This window comes from Choristoneura fumiferana, chromosome 28, assembly GCF_025370935.1.
Source record: "Choristoneura fumiferana chromosome 28, NRCan_CFum_1, whole genome shotgun sequence".
Taxonomy (NCBI): domain Eukaryota; kingdom Metazoa; phylum Arthropoda; class Insecta; order Lepidoptera; family Tortricidae; genus Choristoneura; species Choristoneura fumiferana.
Genome location: NC_133499.1, coordinates 2,068,711 through 2,090,771, shown reverse-complemented (window position 1 = coordinate 2,090,771; position 22,061 = coordinate 2,068,711). Strand labels below are relative to the sequence as shown.

At 42.5% G+C, this 22,061-nt stretch overlaps 1 protein-coding gene and 1 pseudogene across 1 annotated transcript; one reads left to right on the top strand and one right to left on the bottom strand.

Annotated features, from left to right (window-relative positions):
- The first annotated feature begins 3,724 nt into the window (after positions 1–3,724).
- Ets97D (DNA-binding protein Ets97D) lies at positions 3,725–21,308 on the top strand. The gene is made up of 12 exons (XM_074109141.1): positions 3,725–3,805; positions 3,908–4,102; positions 4,775–4,873; positions 5,830–5,951; positions 6,780–6,927; positions 13,040–13,229; positions 14,270–14,395; positions 14,886–14,959; positions 16,345–16,427; positions 16,896–17,031; positions 18,155–18,308; positions 19,282–21,308. The coding sequence occupies exons 2-12, from the start codon at positions 3,955–3,957 to the stop codon at positions 19,412–19,414; spliced, it is 1,413 nt and encodes a 470-aa protein (XP_073965242.1). The 5' UTR covers positions 3,725–3,805; positions 3,908–3,954; the 3' UTR covers positions 19,415–21,308.
- Positions 12,159–12,982, bottom strand: LOC141443691 (uncharacterized; annotated as a pseudogene).
- Positions 21,309–22,061: the final 753 nt, after the last annotated feature.

The window sequence follows — 22,061 nt, the reverse complement described above, 5'->3', positions numbered from 1 at the left end:
AATGTATATAATAACTTCTTTATGCGTATGTATGATACAAATAAACACGGCCAAGTAGGTACGGGTCAGACTCGCGCACGAAGGGTTCCGTACCATTATTACACAAAATTAGACATTAGCAAAAGGACGGTAAAAAAACAAGTTTGTTGTATGGGAGCCCCCTTAAATATTTATTTTATTTTAATTTAATCACTTATTTTTTAAGGGATTATTCAACTAAATATTCTGTGAATATTTCAAGCGTCTACCTGTTGCTGTTATTAATATAAAGCAAAACCCACCTAAGAGCGTGTCGGACACGCCCAAAATAGGGTTCCGTAGCCATGACGAAAAAATTAAGTAATATTTTAAGGATTTCGTATTTTATACGGAATCTTCCAAGTTTAGGTATATTTTATACCTTAGGCTGCTATTTTCTCATAAACTACTAATTATTCGCAAGCAAGCTTAGCCGTTATAGTTTTCCTTGAAAGTTTGATATACTTACTACCACCCTGAATTTTTTCAAATTTTTCCACCCACCGGTTTTGGTTTTAGAGGGGGAGGGGGACGCTCGATTTTAATGACAATTTGCACTTTAAAGTTCAATATTTCGCAAACAAATCACTGAATCGAAAAATCGTCTCAGCAAACCCCTAATGGTTTTAAAAGACCTATTTTATCTACCACAGTTAAGGAAGGAAAATTAAATGACTAGACACATGCTAACAAAAGCAGGCCATATATTATTATGTATTACATAAATTTTGTGTGGCTCGCATTATATTTTATAGTAATAATCGTAATCCTTCCTTCGTTAATACAGGGTGATCAATCCAAATGGGTCAGTAGGGAGAATTAGATTTTAAATTTAATAAAAATGGCATTCAAAGTTTTGATTTAACTCTCATACATAACCGGGAATCGAACCTGGCAAAGTGTTATAAATTCTGCACATTTTTTCGTTGTTATTTTTGATTGTGTGGATCATAACTGGACTTTACAAGCTTTTATTTAACTTGGAATGTGTGTATGTATGTATGTATAATGAACTGTTATGTATGTATGTACATACGGGTCAAATTTTGCAAGGTGAATTTGACGCACTTCCAGTAGTCAGATTGACTTAAAATTTGCCATTCTTATGTAAATCTGATGACAATACAATAATCTAGCAGTGACATCCTGGTGATCCGGCCAGGATGGTGTCCGCAGAACGGAACTATTCAACGGTTCATATCAAATTTCAAGTCGATTCCACTAACCGTTGAGATTATTATATTGTCACCAGATTTACATGTATGCAAAATTGCAAGTCAATTCCAAGCAAAGCAACTGGAGGTATATGGGGGAGGCCTATGTCCAGCTGTGGACGTCCTACAGTTGATAATGATAATGATGATTTTCATATATTGATCGATATTCAAAGTGTGGAGTAATTTCATGTTCAATCAAAATATTCCAAAGAAAATGAGATTAAAAAAATATATATTCCAAAGAAAGATGTTGAGCTGACCTTTTGGTTTTATATTCCAGTTGAGGAAAATTCAGAAGTTTGTTACGTGAAAACCATAAGGAAACTGCACAAGTACTATAAGTCAGCTATTGTTCATTTGCTGGAATCTTAGTCATTCTTTGTCTTAGGTACATAATGTAATGTTGAATTAAAATGTGACTAAGCAAGCACTCATCTATATTTAACAAATGGAAAACCAATAGTAGATTGATAACCAAGGGTGGAAAGTGACCCATTTCCCCCGAGATATTTCTGGCGCTCGAACGAAGTGAGATCGCCAATAGTTCGAGGGGAAATGGTTACTTAATTTCACCCGAGTTAGACACACTACTTTTCATTTCGACTGTGATGAAATTAAAATACTACAAAACAATTAGAATAATAATAAATTGAATGTACTTATATCCAACCTCCAACGATACCTTTTCAACTGGACACTTGCCACGGCCAATTATAAAAAAAAATCGAGTTGGACAAAACCAAGGAGCTTATATACAAAATTGGTGGTTGAACGCGCTAACGAAGAAGTTTGACCTTATTTATTACTTATTTATATATTCCATCTCTTTTTCTCACATTTCACGAATGACTTCCATCTCTTTAATCTAACTAAAAAAAAGAGATGGAATATGTTCGTGACGTAATAAAGATCAAATTTCTTGTTTCAAACGGATGTTCGGCGTTCAACCTCCAGTGTTGTATATAAGCTCCTTGGTCACGACGTGCATCTAGATGGCCATGCCAAAACGTGAAAAAAAAGTGTCATTGATGTAACTTAATTATCTTCGACTCTGTGGAATACTTTCCACCCTAGAGATGAAAACGCAATTTTCCACCCGGCTATCTACTCATGAAAATTAAACTTTCCGAACAGGAGAGATGAAAAAGTTATTATTATAATATCTACTAAGATCTACTAACAGTTTTTAGGAAAATACGAAATATCCATAGGACTAAAACTACTATTAAATTAAAATAACTAAAACTAAAACTTTAATTAAAAAAGAGAGGTGGGCCTCTTGGCATGGTGCCCATCACGCAGGCAGCATTCCCGCGTTGAACTGCGATTGAGATTCTTTGCGCGAGAAAGCTGCCGGCGCGAGGGTTGCCTGTTGCCTCCCTTAACCTATTGCTGAGCTCCCTGTGTAGCTCCAGCGCACCCTTACCCCAAGGACCTAGAGTCTCGACGCCGAAAGCAAAGAAATGATATTGGGCGCCGAGACAGCTATATTTTGTGACCTTGAGGCGTTCCCGGGCGTCTGCCGCCGCCCCCGCACATTTGGTAGTTGCTGGTAGGTAGGACGCCGCCAGGGTATCTGTACAGGTAGCGTCCCACACCAGCGCACGGCCAGTCTTCCAGGGTATCAACGACATTCCGTCAGGGCGCTTGCCATCGCTCTGTACAATCTGGGGCTCCAGAGCAGCGGGAACGTTGGCACTAACGAGCGCCCTTCTGAGAATGTCGTTGAGAGCGGCGTGGCGGGACAGGCGGCCGGCGCCCGAGGAGCAGGAGAGGCCATGGTGGAAAACACAACTGTGGCTTGCGCAGATCCCAACTCCCAGCCGGAGACCAACAGCTATGCGTAGTGTCTAGGTCGATAAAAGTTCCAGTGTTGGGCGAGGGGTATGCATGGAGCTAGTAACCAGATTCTGGCTTCGACACAGCTAACAGTCTGGCCCGGTCCCTGCCTGTTGAAGGTTCTACTAATGTCTGTAAGGTGGTGACGGAAGCTATTGTATCCCATGCCCTTTGCCTATGTGGTTTGGACGGGATATTTGGACTCGGTCCAGCTAGCCAGGCATTCGTGCAATGCATCAGTTTTTGTTTTATTGTTAGTTAATTTTAACGCCATCTGTAAAGAAACAGATCAGGTAAAGTTTTTGTTTTGCCTATTCGTCAATAGATGACAGGAGTAGTTCGTTGTCTCAAATAAAAAAAAATCAACTTAGCCATGACTTAGCCAACACCACAAAAAAAAAAGCGTAGTAACCATAGACAAAGTAGTATTTTTTAAAACAAAGTTGAATTGTGCGCCATCTGTTGACGAATAGAAACCTAAAAGTTTTCTTAAGTCTATGGTCCGCAGAATTATTCAATGTTCATTTTGTTTTAAATGGAATAGCACTTATTTTCACTGTAGCCAACTTCGCGAATTGCAAAAATAGTATGTCAAAATATGTTAGAAATACGATAAGAATATGAATATTATTAATTAATCTGTGACTGTAAACTGCTGTAAGAGGAGCTGTCAAGCTGTCAGAAAAAACAAAACTGTCTGTGGTTCCTCGTTTTGGCGCACGCGACTTGTTGTAGGTATCTAGACGGAAGTTAACAATTCTAGCAATTTCCTTTTCCTATTTGTGTATTTTGAAATTTTTTAGGATAACAAATTTCGCTGTTAAACTTTTTAGGCGCGTCGTGTTAGACAGTGGTTTTGCTGGAGAGTTCTAAAAAACTGATGGAGGTTACAGATTTGAACGATCTTTTAAATGTTCGGAGTATTAAAATGGAAAGCGTCGAAAATGCATTTGACGAAGCAACAGCGACTGTCGATGGCTCCGATCCACTCACAGGAATGCCCCAATACGTGACAGAATCTGATTTAGGTAAGAAACTCTCACAGCTTGCTTTTTCCTTACGAATAATTACATTCTAAGTTCGAACAAAATTATCACTCGTTTACTTTATCACACAAGGCAAATTGTTAGTAAACAATTAAAATTTCTAAAACAAAACTTACATTTTGAAGGAACGGTATTTCGCTAACTTCCGAGAAACTATTCTCTGCTATAGGTTATGTATGAAATTACATTTTTTCCGCCTTTATAATGAGCGTCTTTGATTCATTGCAATATTCTGATACTTAACGAGGATACTGAATTCAGTGTACAACTGCTTAAATCATCAGTCAATAAAATGATGCTATGAAAGCAAAAACGTTGTGTGATTTGTACATCTTTTCCTTTTAACTCTTAAATTTTTCCCTAACGCTTTTATTTGTCATTTGTGGACTTAACTTCTACTAGTTCTATCATAGCAATGAAAACAATCCTTATTTTTAAAGTCTCCATACTTTTAATAAAAAAAACGGGACCCCAAAAGGACAACTGTTTTTATTTTAATTACTATTATATTTTTTTTATCGACACTAGTGATCCCCAAAGGTTCTTTTCTGTAGCAATATTCATCCATTCTGCTTTTTTTTTATTTTTTTTCTTTGCAATCATCTTTCTACTGAGCCTCCCTATTTTGTTGTTTATCTATCTGTAACATTCCAGGTCTGATGCAGACGGGTGTGGAAATCCTGCAGGCCCCGTTAGCCGTGTTCTCTGACACCCCGGATGATGATGATACCATGCAGAGCAACGATTCTAGTGGTATGTTCCATATGAAAATGTCCAGTGGCATGCATTGGGTTAATTCCAGGGTAGGCAGCGCCAGCTCGCGCCATCAGCCCCTTCCCCCTCCTCAGCATGGAAGGCAGCTCATGGCACTGCCTACTCTAGAATACACCCAATGCATGCCTATGTAAATGTTTACGAACTTGTGAGTACTCTTCTGACGCGGTCCCATTGTTACCAAGTCAAGATCTGATGATAGGATCCTAGGAAAAGCATTTACATTCAGAAAGTATCATTTGGTAAACTGGACCTGATGAAGAACACCGTAGATGACCAATGGAACTCGTCAAAGTTAAGTAATGCTCGCTTGTCTATAAACGATCATGATTAATATACCTAGATCACTAAAAAGTGAGGAATAAAGAAAATTTTTAACAAAAAAATAAAATCAACTCCAAAAAAATAAAAATAACCAAAAATGGAACCAACTACAAAACCCTTGAAAACCTACTAGCTCGAGCTCGGTGACTCAGCACGACCCAGCAGAAGGGATTGAAACCCATAGTATGTAGGTGAGGTAGACAACTATTATTCCACTCCTGCTGGCTCGTGCTGAGGCACCGACTTCGAGCTAGTAGGTACTTAGAAAAATATTTTCGAGGGTTTTGGAGTCGGTTTTACTTATTTGTTAAGTTTTTTTTTGAGTTAATACGGTATTTAATGTCATGTGCGAGATGTAGTGAAAATAGTTTTTACACAGGCCAAGGCAAAATATATCTTATGCCAATGTCATATAGACTTTGATATGGAAAAACTTTTCTCACTTTAACTATACATAGGTACAACCACAGCAACTGGAGGACTATGGGGGAGGCCTATGTCCATCAGTGGATGTCCTATGGCTGATTTGATGATACATATATGAATGTCTCCTAACTGGCCTATAATCAAACCTTGTCTGTAGACACTTATGAGCAACTTGTTTGTTCCAGAGGAGGTTATAGTGCAGCTCATGGACATCCGCACCAGACTGTCCAAGCTGCGCTCCATGCTCGAACGCAGACTCGGGCTGGACCTCACCGACTATACATTCTGGTTGCAGGATGCTAAGATGGTTAGTATCCTACTAATATTATAATTGCGATAGTTTGTAAGTTTGTTTGTTTATTACCTTCTCACGTCTAAACCGCTGAACCGATTTAAATGAAATTCGGTATACAGATAGTTTGGCTCCCGAGGAGGGACTTAGGATAGTTTTTATGCATAGTTCCTGCGGGATAGCGGGAAAGATTCTACGCGGACGGAGTCACAGGCAACAACTATGTTCATGCAATAAGTTGCTGGTTCCCAGAAAGCCAGATTGCCTGGAAGTTATCGCTATGACGCGATAAGGCGGCCTCAGCTTACCTTGTCTTTTCTCTCTGTGTACCTGTTTTCTGTATTGGTTAGTATTGTGGTGTACAACAATAAAGAATCATTGCATTGTTTAATGTTTCTGTTAAAAATAAGTTTTTGATAAAAATGTCATTTTTGATACTTACAAGCTTTTGGTGTACAACAATAAAGAATCATTGCATTGTTTAATGTTTCTGTTAAAAATTTCATTTTTGATAAAAGCTTTTTTTGCTGACTGTACTTTTTGTTGACTGTGCATTGTCACCCAAACTACATTTGCATACCAAATTTCAAGTCAATGCCATTAACCGTTGAAGAGTTCCGCCCTGCGGAGACGATCCTGGCCGGACTACCAGGATGTCACTACCAGATTATTGTATTGTCACCTTTACATAAGTTTGCCAAATTTCAAGTCAATTTGACCACTGGAAATGGGTCAAATTTAACTCGCAAGATTTAACCTGCGCCTACATTACATGGAAAGTTCAATAAAAGTTCATAAAAATAAGAAGAACTGACGTGAAGTTCCCCTGCCTTGTGTTTGCAGCTAGAGAACCATAAGACCTTAGTAGAGCAGTGCATCAGAGGGGAAGGCGTGGTGCAAGTGAATGTGCAAGTGCGGACTGCAGAGAGAAAGATTAACATTCTGGACGTGTTGAAGCCCGACGAGGAGCTTGTGGCGTTGCCTGGGCCCAGTGAGTAGACCTCGTAAAGCCCACCCAACTAGCAAAAATAAGTCATATAAGTGTTGTACAAACGTTTTTAACCGACTTCATAAAATGATTAAATTGCTTTATTACTATGTTATACAAACGTTCGTTCAACTGCGATTTAAGAACAATATGCATTTATGCTAAAGTGCTATATAAGTGACACTTATACAATGTCACGTTTTAAAACTTGCTTATTTACGATGAATCAGTCGTAATGTTATGACCAATTTGTTAGTTGGGCACCTCCATAAGGCAGCGTTTCCACCAGAGATGTGCAAGGATGTGTAGCGAGAAATGTGTTTTCCATGAACCAATAGAAACGCTTCATTTACCTAGCCTCGCTTCGCTGAGCTTATTTTTATTTTTATTTTTTTATTCGATTGGATGGCAAACGAGCAAGAGGGTGTCCTGATGGTAAGAGATCACTACCGCCCATAGACACCTGCAACACCAGGGGGATTGCAGATGCGTTGCCTCATACCTCAAGTGCCAGTAATTTCACCGGCTGTCTTACTCTCCACGCCGAAACACAACAGTGCAAGCACTGCTGCTTCATAGCACTGTTGCTTTATTCCAATAGAGCTGTTCTGTGAAGTGTTTCTATTGGGTCATGAAAAACACATTCCTCGCAACACATCGTCGCTATAAAGATGAAACGGATAGTGGTTTGGCCGGATACCAGATACCGGATATTCGGCGGGACCGTAGGCCGGATAGCCGAATATCCGGCCGCCGGATATTCGGCTTAGTTTTACGTACAATTAAATTAAGCTAATTCGAACATGCGCATGACACTCCGTGCAGGTTGCAACTTGTAGAGTATAATTAATTAACTTAGGGGCTGTTGCACCACCCATTGATTAATTTTAACTGAAGGATAAATAGGATGTCGTTTCTGTTTGTTTTGTTTGAATAGACGCGAGACGGTATCACATTTATCCTTCAGCTAAAATTAATCTATGGGTGGTGAAACAGCCCCTTAGAATAATAAACTGATGCCAATAATTGATAAAATCATAAATATTACCAGTTTTTAATCATACATAACTATAAGTTTTTTACCATCCGGTATCCGGCCGGATAGTACGCAACTATCCGGTATTCGGCCGAATAGTAAAATAGTGGCCGGATAGGCCGGATACCGGATACTGGCCGGATATCCGTTGCATCTCTAATCGTCCCACATCTCTGGTGGAAACGCAGCATTAGAGAGTATGCATGGAACACAATTTCGCTCTTAGATAAATTCTGGACGTCTTGAAGCTCGACGAGGAGCTCATGGCGTTGCCTGGACCCAGTGAGTAAACCTCGTAAAGCCCACCTCCATCTTGTAGTATTATTTGACTATGAGTATGAGTTGACGACCGGATACTCCAGATAGCCAAGCGGTTAGAGACCCTGACTACGAAGCTTGAGGTCCCGGGCAGATATTATATTTGTATGAATAATAATAATGTTTGTTCTCGGGTCTTGGACGTTACGACGTTACCTCGTTGAGTTTCTTGCTGGATTCTTCTCAACAGAGGTTTTTCTGAACCGGTGGTAGATTTTTTTGACATTCATAAGTTCTTGTTATAGCCTAAATTGAATAAAGATATTTTGACTTTGACTTTGAGAAAGATCATAAACGAACTAAAAGAATTTCTTTAATCACGCGCGACCTTATAATAGCTAAGTTTATGCAAGGTATGCGTGTTCATGCAGTTCCTCCACCTCCACACTGTAAGAACACACACAAATCACCCAAACCCATCTATCACCACCACCACAATACACTTATGGGTCGTGATAGGTGTCGGGAACGAAAAGATAGTTATTCTTCAAAGGCGTATACTCGTTGAACAGTAAACCAATTACACTTAGTACACATACAATAGTACAGTATTGTAATAGTAATAAAGGCACTGAATTAAATTTTACACAAGAGAGCAAATTAACGAGTCCTAGCTTGAAAGTGTTCCGAGAGCAATAGACAATTTTCTCTCCATAGAGTTGCCATGCAATATGCGACTTGGATTCGTGGCGTTTTCGCCACAACACCCCCCCACGGAGAATAGTAAGGTGATAGAGCAAAAAAATTAAAATATAGAGAATTTATAAATCTAACCTATTTCTAAATCGTACTCTTCTACCAGCTCTAGTGGTTATAGGGGTCGGAGAAGGAACGGGAAGCGGCGGCGGAGGATCCGGAGCCGAGGTAGGTGTTGCAGATGCTGCAGGAGGTGCTGGCGGCTCAGGAGCTCGGCGAGGGGCCGTCACGTCCAAGTGGGCCGGTTTCACCCTGTCAACACTGACAACGACGACTCTACCATTAACGTCTAAGGTAAGATTTTTACCTTGTCTTGCCTTGATTAGGTATGGACCGGTGTATGGCGGTTGCAGCGCTCGGCGCACTGTGTCGTCTCGCAGGAATACGTGCGTAGCTACAGCCAGGTCCTTGAACACAAATGAGGTGGGTTGAGAATGGTGAGATGCAGGAACGGCTCTTAGGCCTTTCATATGTTGTCTCAGCTGTGTGACAAAATCGGTTGTCACCTCAACATTTGCGGGTTCCTCAGGAGCAACGACAAGCTCGCCGGGCAGACGAAGAGGCTCGCCGTAAAGGAGCTCAGCTGATGAAGTCTTAAGGTCCTCTTTTAATGCAGTTCTCATACCTAATAAAACTAGGGGCAGAGCCGTGGACCAGGAATCTCCATGGCACATGAGAGCCGCCTTTAATTGGCGGTGCATGCGTTCAACCATCCCATTTGCTTGGGGATGATATCCAGAGGTGCGGACGCGCTTCGAGCCGCAAACGTCCATGAGTCGACGAAATAGTGCGGACTCGAACTGACGTCCTTGGTCAGTGGTCACTAAAGAGGGTACCCCATAACGAGATATCCACTCCCGAGTAAATGTCTCTGCAACTTCTTCCGCTGTGATGCCAGTCATTGGCCATGCCTCGGGCCACCGAGTAAATCTGTCGACTGCTGTCAGACAGTACTGGAATCCTTTGCTGTGAGGCATAGGGCCTATTATGTCCAGATGTACGTCGCGAAATCGTCGAGATGTACCTGCAAATTTTTCCAAAGGTGCACTCACATGTCTGCTAACTTTGCTTCGCTGGCAGGCGAGGCAGTTACGTGCCCATTTTCGGCAATCACTTTTGATGTTAGGCCAGACAAAACGGTCAGTCATCAAGCGTACGGAAGCCCGCCTGCCTGGATGACTGAGACCGTGGATCTTCTCAAAGTGCCTCTTCCGGAAGTCCTCAGTCAGGTACGGTCGTGGTTTCCCAGTAGACACGTCGCAAAATATGGAAACTTCAGTTCCCGGTAAAAGTACTTTTTCAAGTTTCAGAGAAGTATCCGAGGTTTGTAGTCTACGAAGCTCCACGTCCGTAGTTTGTGCCTCAGCCAATGCCGCGTAATCATCCTCCAGCCGAATCGCCTCAACTCGGGACATGGTGTCCGCAACAACATTGTCTTTTCCTTTGATGTGGACAATATCCGTGGAAAACTGTGAAATAAAAGACAGGTGATTGAGCTGTACGGGGGGCAACTTTTCACGGCGTTGAATAAATGCGTACGTCAACGGCTTATGATCCGTGTATATGGTGGCGTGCTGTGCTTCCAAAACATGCCGGAAATGCTGCACAGCCTCATAAACTGCTAAGAGCTCACGGTAATAAGCTGGCCATGTGGTGTGTCGCGGCGACAACTTCTTACTAAAAAAAGCTAGCGGCTGCCACTGGCCGTTGACTTCCTGCTGCAAGCAGGCTCCTACATGGGTCGCAGACGCATCAGTGAAGAGCCCCAATGGGGCATCAGCGATGGGATGAGCCAGGAGCGTAGCGTTAGCTAGGTGCTCCTTGCATTCGTTGAACGCGAGCTCTAGCTCAGGCGTCCAAGGCACAGGTTTTGGTCCTTTTAGTTGAGTGGATGCCAACACATCAATAAGCGGTGCTTGAAGTTTAGCTGCATTCGGGAGGAATCGGCGGTAAAAGTTTACCATGCCTAAAAACCTGCGAAGGCCTTCAACCGTTTTAGGCAAAGGAAAACTTCGCAAGGCTTCAATTCTCTCTGGAGGTGGGCAGGAGCCATTCTTGTTGATTTTATAGCCCAAGAATATTACCTCGTCAGCAGCAAGCACGCACTTAGATGGATTCACGACGACTCCGTACTCCAACAACCTCTGGAATAGTGCACGCAGGTGTTCAGCATGCTCCTCAGGGGTGCTGGAAAATACAAGGATATCGTCAATATATGGATAGCAGTAGTCGAGTCCCCTCAAGACTTCATCCATAAAGCGCTGGAAAGATTGACCAGCATTACGGAGGCCGAAAGTCATGAAGGGAAACTCGAATAATCCAAATGGGGTAGTAATGGCTGTTTTACTAATGTCAGCTTCATGAACAGGAATCTGCTGGTATGCTTTGGCAAGGTCAACTGTACTGAACACCGTAGAGCCAGCTAGATTATGTGCAATGTCACCTATGTGACGCACCGGGTAGCGGTCAGGGACGGTCCTAGCGTTCAACGCTCGGTAGTCCCCACATGGCCGCCACCCGTGTTCTCCTTTTCGAGCCATGTGCAGAGGCGAAGCCCAGGGGCTGCTAGAGGGACGTGCGGTTCCACAACTCACCATTTCCTCGAACTCTTTCTTTGCAGCCTGTAGTTTCTGGGGTGCAAGTCTTCGTGGGCGACAGGAAACTGGTGGACCATCCGTTGTTATGATGTGGTGCACGGTAGAATGTTTAACTTTCCGTGGCAGCCCTGGTGGTCGCAAAATCTCTGGAAACTCTAGCAAGATCTTGGCAAATGGAGACTCAGCAACAATGGTCTTGACACTCGCCTGGTCAATCTGGGCTATAGTTGCAGGTGCGAAAAACTTGGTACTGCCATCTAGCAGACGCTGGTTGCGGCAGTCCGGCATCAGGTGATATTCCGCCAATAAGTCCGAACCGATGATGGGTGCACTAACATCTGCAATAATAAAATCCCATTTTATATCCCGGTGAAGGCCTAAGTTCAAATGCAAGAGGAGAGTGCCATAGGTTTTGATTGCACTCCCATTTGCAGCACGAACGTCAAAGGTCGTGGGGCTGTAAGTTCCCTTAAGAAAACTGCGAGGAAAACAGCTAAGGTCCGAGCCAGTATCGACTAGAAATCGATGACCTGACTTGGAATCCTTCACAAACAAACGGCGGCCGGGGTTGGAGCAATCAGATGCCGCCTCTACTGATTGCTGGGATGGTTTCCCTCTTGCTTAGGTACCCAAGAGCAAGGGGAAGTACATTTTGAAGCTCTGACGTTATACCGCTTGTGGTACCAACACAATCGGTTCCAGATTTAGAAGCTGCCCTTGATTTTGGCTGGGACCGTGAAGTAGATCTAGGGTTACGTTGATTCCCAGTGCTGAGTGCCTCAACCTTCCTGGTTAGGGTTTCAATGCACTTCATAAGGCTGGTCAATTCTGACGGAGATGATGAGGCAGTGCTGGCTGCAAAGACATTTGGAGGTGGTGAAGGTGTAGCCTCCATGATAGCATCAGCTATCTCGGCCACTTTGTCCAGTTCCAGATCCTTTTGAGCCAGAAGAATCCGTTGCACTTCCTTTGGTAGACGACGCATCCATAACTCGCGCAGGATGCTCTCATCCGTCATGGCTGTTCCAGCCAATGAGCGGAGGTGCTGGAGAAATATTGAAGCTTTCCGGTCTCCAAGCTCCTCTCCACTCAGCAGCTGTCTTACTTGCTGCTCCCTAGAGATAGACAGCTTTTTGATTAGTTCACCTTTAAGATTTTCATATCTGTTAGTAGCAGGAGGGTTGGAAATTATACCCTCCACTACTGTAGCTGTTTTTGTGTCTAACATTGATAGCACATAACCATACTTTGTATTGTCTGTCTTTATACCAGAGATTTCAAATTGAGCCTCAGCCTGGGCAAACCACAGCTTAGGTTTTTCGGTCCAAAAGTTTCGTCTGAACGCGTTTCGTAGGTACTCGACCAGACGTCAATCATATTCAACCACGCACTGCGCTACAATGATTGTCATTTGTCAGTAGTCATGACCGTGCTGTCTCCGACATATTTATTATTATTATTCTTTCAGGTATAGACCCGGAGCCAGAGCTAGAAGAGATCATCGAGGAGGAGCTACCGGAGCCGTCGGAGCCGTCGGAGCCGTTGGAGGCGTCGGAGGCGTCGGAGGCGTCGCACGCCGCCGCCGTCAAGTGGATCGTGGACGCGGGCTTCAAGCAGCACCACAGCCGCGCCAGTGTGCCCGCCGACCCCGCCGACTGGTAATATACAAAACCGGCCAAGAGCGTGTCGGACACGCCCAACATAGGGTTCCGTAGCCATTACGAAAAAATCAAGTAACATTATGTGCGTTGTAATAGTCTTAAAATCTATAACTAGAAAGAGCGTATCTTCACGGCACTTACGTCCTTTTGTTGAGAAGCGCAGTTTTTCGGCAATAACTCAAAAACGGTATATCCGATCATAATGAAACCAATTTTCGATGAAAGTATTTATTAAGCGTTACCTTTGCATATTTTTTGGACAAACGGTTTAAAAGATAGGGGCGCGGGGGGGGGGGGCACTTTTCAAAAGAGCTGTCGAACTATATGCCACACGTTAATGCGAGTAAAATTTTGCCATTTTGGCTCCGGAACCCTAAAAAGTTGGAAAACCCCCGACTTTGTCATTTCAAAGTTCAATATCTCAAAAACGGCTGAACCGATCATTAACCCTCGACACAAGAAAAGGGGTGTTATAATCTTGACCGCTGTGTGTCTGTCTGTGGCACCGTAGCTCTTAAACGGCTGGACCGATTTGAATGCGGTTTTTTTATTTGATAGCAGGTTTTCTAGCGATGGTTCTTAGACATGTTTTATCAAAATCGGTGCGGCCGTTTTTGAGATATTGAACTTTGAAGTGACAAAGTCGGGGGTTTTCCAACTTTTTGTTGGTTAGGTTTAGTTATTGTACCAAATTTCAAGTAGATGCCATAAACCAGTCCAGCGTCCAGTATAATAACGCCTTCAGAGCGCTGTTAGGGCTGCCACGGTTCTGCAGTGCGTCCACTATGTAAGAGTGTAATGTAAGAGATGAGTGCTCTATAATGCAAAATTTAATTAATACCACACTATCACTCGTCCAATATGTATACTGACATAGTTATAAGCAAATTACTAATAATGTATGGATCTTTGTTGTCTGAATAAATAAATGAATTTATTATAAACGGTTGAGGAGTTCCGTCCTACAGAGATGATCCTGGTTGAACGTTGAACTGTTACCTTTGGTACAATCGTGTGAGCACAGTATACGCCCGTAGGTCAGTCCAGCACGTGAAGCTGTGGATCCAGTGGGCGGTGCGCCAGTTCAACCTGGCCGGCGTCAAGCTCTCCGACTGGCACATCAGCGGGTGGACTCTGTGCAACCTGACCAACGTCGACTTCAAGTGAGGCTTGCTTGTGTTACATGTTTAAGAACCAGTATGATGAAATAGTACATTGTCTTAAGGGCGGTAAATAAGGAATTACGAACGAGAGTCTATTAGAAGCCCGAAGTCGAAGATTGAGGGGCTTTTAATGAGTCGATGTTCGTAATTCTAGTACCGCCCGTGCGACATACAAAAAGCGAGTAAAGTTGTATATTTGTAAAAGAAAACTAATATTTTTCCAAAAATTGCCGACACCGCTGACTGCGCTCTTGGCAGCGCCAGCTCCCCCCCCGCAGCATGTGCCCGAGCAGCACGCCATCATTTACCAACCTTGGGCTTCATGACAAGAAAATTAGTACGGGCACTGACTCATTTACCGACCTTGGGTTTCATGACAAGCACATTAAGGTCGAGGGTTTTGTTTGGGGGGTTGCAACCAAGGTAGCCTGCATGTTACGACACTGTTTACGTGCAAGTGTGATGAAAAAAAATGTAATTCTTGTTTCAGAGAAAAAGTCCCTTCCGACCCGGGCGACTTGTTCTGGACGCATTTCGAGTTGCTAAGGAAATGTAAATTCATTGGTGAGTTCCAGTACCAGGTTTTTTTTTCATATGTAAGAGGGGACAAAGGAGCATGTTGGTTGCCTGATGGACTGCAATCGCCGCCGCCCATGGACACTCGAAACTTGAGGGGTATCATAGATGCGTTGCAGACCCTTTAAAAGACTGTCGCTCATTTTTAGCGTTCCGAAGCCAAAATGGCAAAAACGGAACCCTTATAGTTTCGCCATGTCTGTCTGTCTGTCTGTCCGTCCGCGGCTTTTCTCAGGGACTATCAACCTCACGATACCAACGCCACCTAGCGATATTTTGCCTGTCTTTTAGCCCTCATTATGGGTATAAAAAAATTAAATGAAAAATGTTGACGGACTAACCAAATTTTTTTCAGGACACTAACCCCCTGCTTCACCATCCATGGATTAAATTTATTTGGCGGATAAATGTGATGCCGTCTCTAATTGTTTTGTTAGAATAGACGGAGACGGCATGACATTTATCAAATACAATCACATATCGAGGGTATTCTGGCAAAACAGTATAATATAATGTCGTAAACTTTCACTCATAGTCAAAATACCACGCACTAGACAGTCTACTCGTGACCACGGCCACTGTAATTTTGCCGAAACGTCGAGGTAAATATTACTCGTGTGTGTTAGCGTGATAAGTCCTGTGCGTGGTATTTTGACTAAAACAGAATAAGTGCAAAATTAAAAAAAAATAGTTACATAGGCATACTCAATTTTATTTATCTAGCATAACAGTGTAAGTAAACAAATATTGTTTTATCCGGTTCTGCCAGAATACCTTCGATATGTCAAATATCTAAATTCAGATCTATTGTCAAAAAGACATTAATATCTAAGGCGTATTATAAAGTTAATGATTATATCATGGATTATATATTTGGAAACAATTCCGATCCGCATTAGCGATCCCTTCAAATAGCGAACCTACTGTGTTAAAAATAAAGTTGTGTTAAATACTTGGGATGTATAGATATCATTTAATAATATTATAAATCTGTTTAAACCTCGTTGAGTTTCTTGCCGGATTCTTCTTAAGAGATCTTTTTCCGAACCGGTGGTAGATTTTTTTGACATTCATAAGTGCGTGTTATAGCCTAAATGGAATAAAGATATTTTGACTTTGACTAAAATTAATCTATGGATGGTGAAACAGCCTCTAAGCCTATTCATCTGAGCACTCCCCATGATAAATGCGGTACAAAATGCAGTTAGATGCTACATCCCTCCGTATAGCCAGTGGATCAAACTGGTCAGAGAGTGCCCGGTTATATCGACAAATCTAGCAGTTCTACGTTGGATGCGGTCAAATGGACGAATGTATAATAGACTAAGCTAATGCTTGTCCGGATAATGATGACCCTTTCTGTATGTTTCCAGCCGTGGTACAGAACCCGACGCAATCCCCGCCAAAGGATCAGCTGGAGTTGGCCCAGTCCGCGATCAAAAAACGCCCTAAAATGGTGAGTTGGCCCTTTCTTTCACAGGTCGACCTGAAGTAGGCGCGGTCGTCTTATGTTGCCAGCATCCCTACAATTCGCACTAAGCGTTTTGGCTCGTCCTTTATTACAAGTTTTTTTTAAAGTACAAAATTTTTCTTATTTTATGAAACTTGCAATGTCTGTATGTATGTATGTGCGGGTCAAATCTACTATCTACTACTAGTGAGGAATTACCTCCTGCAGAAATGATCGTGGCTGGACCACCAGGATTTCATTATCAGATTATTGTATTGTCACTAGATTTACATAAGTATGCCAAATTTCAACTCAATTCAACCACTTGAAGTGGGTCAAATTAAATTTGCAAGATTTGATCCGCACATACATACAATACCATACATTCCAAGTTAAATAAAAGCTAGGAATAAGAAAAACAATACGCCTATTTTAGTAGAAGTTTAGAGTTTAACATATCCCTTTTATCAACAGCAAGTCATCCACACGTACACTGACGAGGAGACGTACGCACACACGCGCGCCGGCAACAACGGGCAGGTGCAGCTCTGGCAGTTCCTGCTCGAACTGCTGACCAGCGCCGAGCATCTGCACGCCATCCGCTGGCACGGTGCGTCACGCCACACGCCACACGCCACACGCCACACGCCACACGCCACATGATACATTACGTGACACGACGCAATCAACAAGCTACGACATGTCACATCACATGGAACGACACATGACAGATCAGGCGACATGGCACATGGCACGACACAAGATACATGGGGCATCAAGTGACACGACGCAATCAACGAGTTACTGTATGACACATGGTATGAAACAAACTAAATGACCATGAGACATCAGCGATACGATAACACATGACACATGGCACGACGCAAAATACGTTATGACATACTATACATGACACATCATATCAGTTTATATTTATTTATGTATTTGGGCACAAACGGTACAATAAAACTTACATTATAAACAATGACATCCAACATTGACCAACAAAGTTGCCACAGGTTAATAATAAAGTATAAAACGGGTATAAAAGTAACAAACACACAAAGAAAAGAAAAAGGCTACGACTTGCAAAAAAGAGAATGTGCATATTATAACCCATTCTCAAAAAACTGGCATAACAAATTACTTACTACTAATGACAGTCTTATATTTACGTAGAGAAATGCTAAATATATCAATGTCAGAGAATTTGCTGTTATCATTTTTACGAACTCGTTTAATGAATGAGTTCGCAGCATATTTGCGATGAGTAAAGGGTACATGAAGCATACAATTAAAATTTCTCGAATTTAGGCGAGGTACTCTCAAACCTATTTGCACTTTAAAGTTGAAAATTTCGCAAACAGATCACTGAATAGAAAAATTGTCTTAGCAACCCCCCAATGGTTTTAAGACCTATCCAACGATAACCCACGATATAGGGTTAGTCGAGAAATAAAAATCACCCCTACTTTGTCTATGGGACTTTTTTTTATTGTACCACTTTGTCGGCGTGACTGATATGTATATTCATGCCAAATTACAGCTTTCTAGTACTAACGGTCTCTGAGCTTACCCGCGGACAGACAGACATGGCGAAACTATAAGTGTTCCTAGTTGACTACGGAACCCTAAAAATCGTCCCTGGGTCAAGCATGATTGCTCATGCGCATGTGTGGCTGTGCCCTCAACGTTCAAAGCGAGTTGAGATGTTGATGGTACCTTTGGTGCAGGCACGGAGGGCGAGTTCAAGCTGCTGGAGCCGGAGCGCGTGGCGCGGCTGTGGGGCGCGCGCAAGCACAAGCCGGCCATGAACTACGAGAAGCTGTCGCGCGCGCTGCGGTACTACTACGACGGGGACATGATCGCCAAGGTCGCCGGCAAACGGTCAGTACACCACCAGTATCTCCCCCCCTATCAGTACGTTCCGCTCCCCAAGTCTATTCGCCTCCATCTCCTTCGCCCCTTCTTGTATCTCCCCGCCTCAAGTATCTTCCGCCCCACCGGCTTTGTTTCTAACTGCCCCCCCCCCCTCCTAGTATGTTTCACTCGCATAGTTCTTCCGCTCGCCCTTGTATCTACTCGACCGCACCTGTTACGACCCCCCGCTTTTATCTGCACTCCCTCACCAGTATATGGCGCTCCCCCTATATACTTCGTATCTGGGCCAATCAACTATTTTACCGACACTTTGGGCGTCTCCTGCGCTACCAAAATTGTCTCTGACGTTACCAAAAAATCGTACTTCCAACAAGATATTTCACGGTTTAATAGATTGAACTTACGTAGGATGGCATGTATTCATGTACACCATCTATTAAATTACAGAAAAAACATGTTTACTTACAAAAATATGCAATTGTTTAAAAAATGTCGCGGACGCATTAGTGTGGGTAAAAAAGTTGATTGGCCCAACTACCTGACCCCACGCTATGAACTACGACTACTATGAAGGAGACATGTCGCCCTGCAGGGCTACTACGAGACTCGAAACTCGCAGTTCGTATCGTACCGGCCCTCTCGCTCTCGTATTAAATAGTATAAATGTCAGGAGGGACCGCACGACACGAACTTCGAGTTTAGAGTTTCGTAGTAGCCCAGCAGGTCGCTGGCAAACCTCGAACAAATATCTTCCCCGATCATCAGTATCTAACGCCCCCTCTAGTATTTTCCGCCCCCTCCAGTATCCCCGCCCGTATCTTCGGCCTTCATCCGTATATTTCACTCGCATAGTATCTTCCGCCGTCCCTTGTATTACCCGCTCCCACCAATATCTTCCGCGGCCCAAGCCTTCTCAAGAGACGTATAAAAACTGGAGTGATCATTGGTTACTTATCTTTCACATTCCCTTTCATTACAGCTTCGTGTACAAATTCGTGTGCGATCTCGAACAGCTTCTGGGCTACGGGGCGGCCGAACTGGCCGAGTTGGTGCAGGGAGCTCACGATAACAACGGAAATGTCACTGACGAAGAAATGTACGACAAGAGTTGAATGGACGGCGCGCAGAGAATGAATTATATATGTTCAGGCAGAGATAGTGAAAGAATCCCATCAATAGTAGAATGTACAACAGCATAAAACGAGTCGTTTTACCCGAGACTTTCATAACCACCCGAGCCGGCGATGGTGGATTGATGCGTCGAGGGGAAAATGGCTTTAAATGCTCGAGTTTTACTAAACATAAAGAATATAATTTTTCTTGTTTGTGGCTGTTGGCACTTGATTACCTTGGTCTTGGACGAAGATTTTACTTTATGAACTAGAGCATAAGGAACCGTTTTCTCGCCCAGATCCAGCATAAATACGAAGTTTACGAGCATGAGAAGTGAAAAAGTAAACTAAGTAGGTATGCCAATAATTACAAGCTTTTATTTAACTTGCCCTGTTGTCTGTTATTGTTGGGTTGGATTGACTTGATTGGTATTCATTTCTAAGTTGGATGCAAGTACAGTCAGCAAAAAAAAGATTGTATTAATACGTTCGGCCCCAGTGACACGACGTCTGTGACTTTGTAGTTCTTAGTCCTATGCCAGTGACACGTATTTGTGACTGCTGTGGGTTGTGCGCTATGCCTACCGTAAGAGCTCAGTGGATCGCATTCGGCTCCGGCAACGTTCCGCTAAACCCATACGCTATGCCAGCCTTTAGGAGGTACGAATTATTTTTACACGACATGAGTGTCTCTGGCATAGGAGTAAGAACTAAATAGTCACAGACATTGTGTCACTGGCACCGGAATGTATTACGTCTGTGACACGTATACGTGTCACTGGCGTAGAAGTGACCGCTGTGGGATATTGCGTCGTTGCAGGGGTCGAACGTGATAACTCATTAATTGCAGAGTGCCAGATTACGTACTTTGCTGCAATGCCAACGCTTCTGTAGACGCCCATCGGCGTTCACGGCATCCGAGATGAAATCAAAGTAAAAACAAAATGATCGCTGTCCTAAAACCGACAGCAGCTGGACATACTTGAAGCTTATGTAGGATATACTTTTACCACAGGATATTCTGTTCAGAATATATCATGAAATTTTCATTAAAAATAGAACGCTCATCGGCGTCTGCGACATTATTTATTAGGGTCCACCAAGACGCTGATGGGCGTCAATAGCACTGAACGGGTTAAATATGATTTTATTAACAGAAAATTTGTACTTGCAATCCATTTCCTATAAATGTGTAGTCTTAATTCTAAGATTAAGCTAAGTATGAAGTTTGTTAATAAGTTAAGTGATACGACGTGGCGTAAACCAGCAGATATTACCAAACCGCAATCAGAGTAGGAATAAGCTCAAACATCAGTTTAAAACTTTAAATGTGGAACATTGGTGGTTAATTCGAAAAGAGCACAGATCGCTAATATACAGCGTGTTTTTAACCCCCGACGCAAAAAGGGGGTGTTAGAAGTTTGATGCCAATGTCTGTCTGTCTATCTGTGGCATCGTAGCTCACAATCGGGTGAATCGACTTCGGTGCGTTTTTTTTAGTAAAAGCAAATTTTCTTGCGGTGGTTTTTAGTTGTTTCAATGACAATATTTTTTCATCTCTCATGTTCGAAACAATAAGCGGCCTTGTCGCTTAAGCGCGATCTCTTCCAGGCAACCTTAAAAATACAAAAATGTTACAAAAAAGCGCTTTGGTAGCTACCCTAAAAGTTTGTGGATGTAACAAAAAATTACACGCTGTAGAGGTAGTCTCTGAAGCGAGTCCTGGCTCGGTATTTTCCATTCCTGTTCTGATTGCGGTTTGATAATACGCCCCCACTTACTTAATGTGTACCTTTGGGGTATAAGTGAGATAGATTTTTTTAAGTATGTACCCCAATAGTACATCAGAACATTTTTAGGACATTTTTTAAAAATAAAATGTTATGATCGTTTATTGACTTGTTTTATTAATTTACATCGTAGTACCCTAAATCAAAAGATTTAAATTTTTAACAGACTTGCAATTTTTTTTTTACCAAAAAATTACTTAAATTACTATTTTTTTTTATTTCTTACCTCTGAACTCCGTCATGTGTGAACCAATCTAGACATGCGGCTGTGTGTTGAGCCAAGTTCAAAAGAAGAGAACTGGCGACGCAGCTTTGCTTAGTTTGGGGCTAGGTCAATTGGTGTAATTATCCTCTAGATATTATTATTAAAAATCGTTTCTGACGTCATTGCGATAATACCTGGGCGACCGAGCTTCGCAAGACTAAAACTCGAGAACGCGATTTCTCAGCAGTAAGACCAAAGCTAGATCGAGTGTTCATCCCAGAAAATCCCTACAAAGGTACCAAATTTCATTGAAATCGTTAGAAACAAATTACAAGAATTGCTCGTTATTGTGATATTACAAGATTTTATTGTATGTACAGTCGCCATAAGATATTTTGGAGCGGCCGAGGTGGTCGGCACATGTTCATAATCATGTTAAAAATCAATTACTGATCAAAACGAATCCAAACACGACATATGTGCTATTATTTTTTATAGAGAGTACTAGTGTGCTGGATATCCTGGCTGCAGCATCAGCTCATCCTGTTGCCGCCATTGCATTGTATGTAGAATCAAATACTGCTCAAAACGAATCCAAACAAGATATAGCTGCTATAGTTTTATCAAGAGTGTACCTACTAGTGTTCTGGAT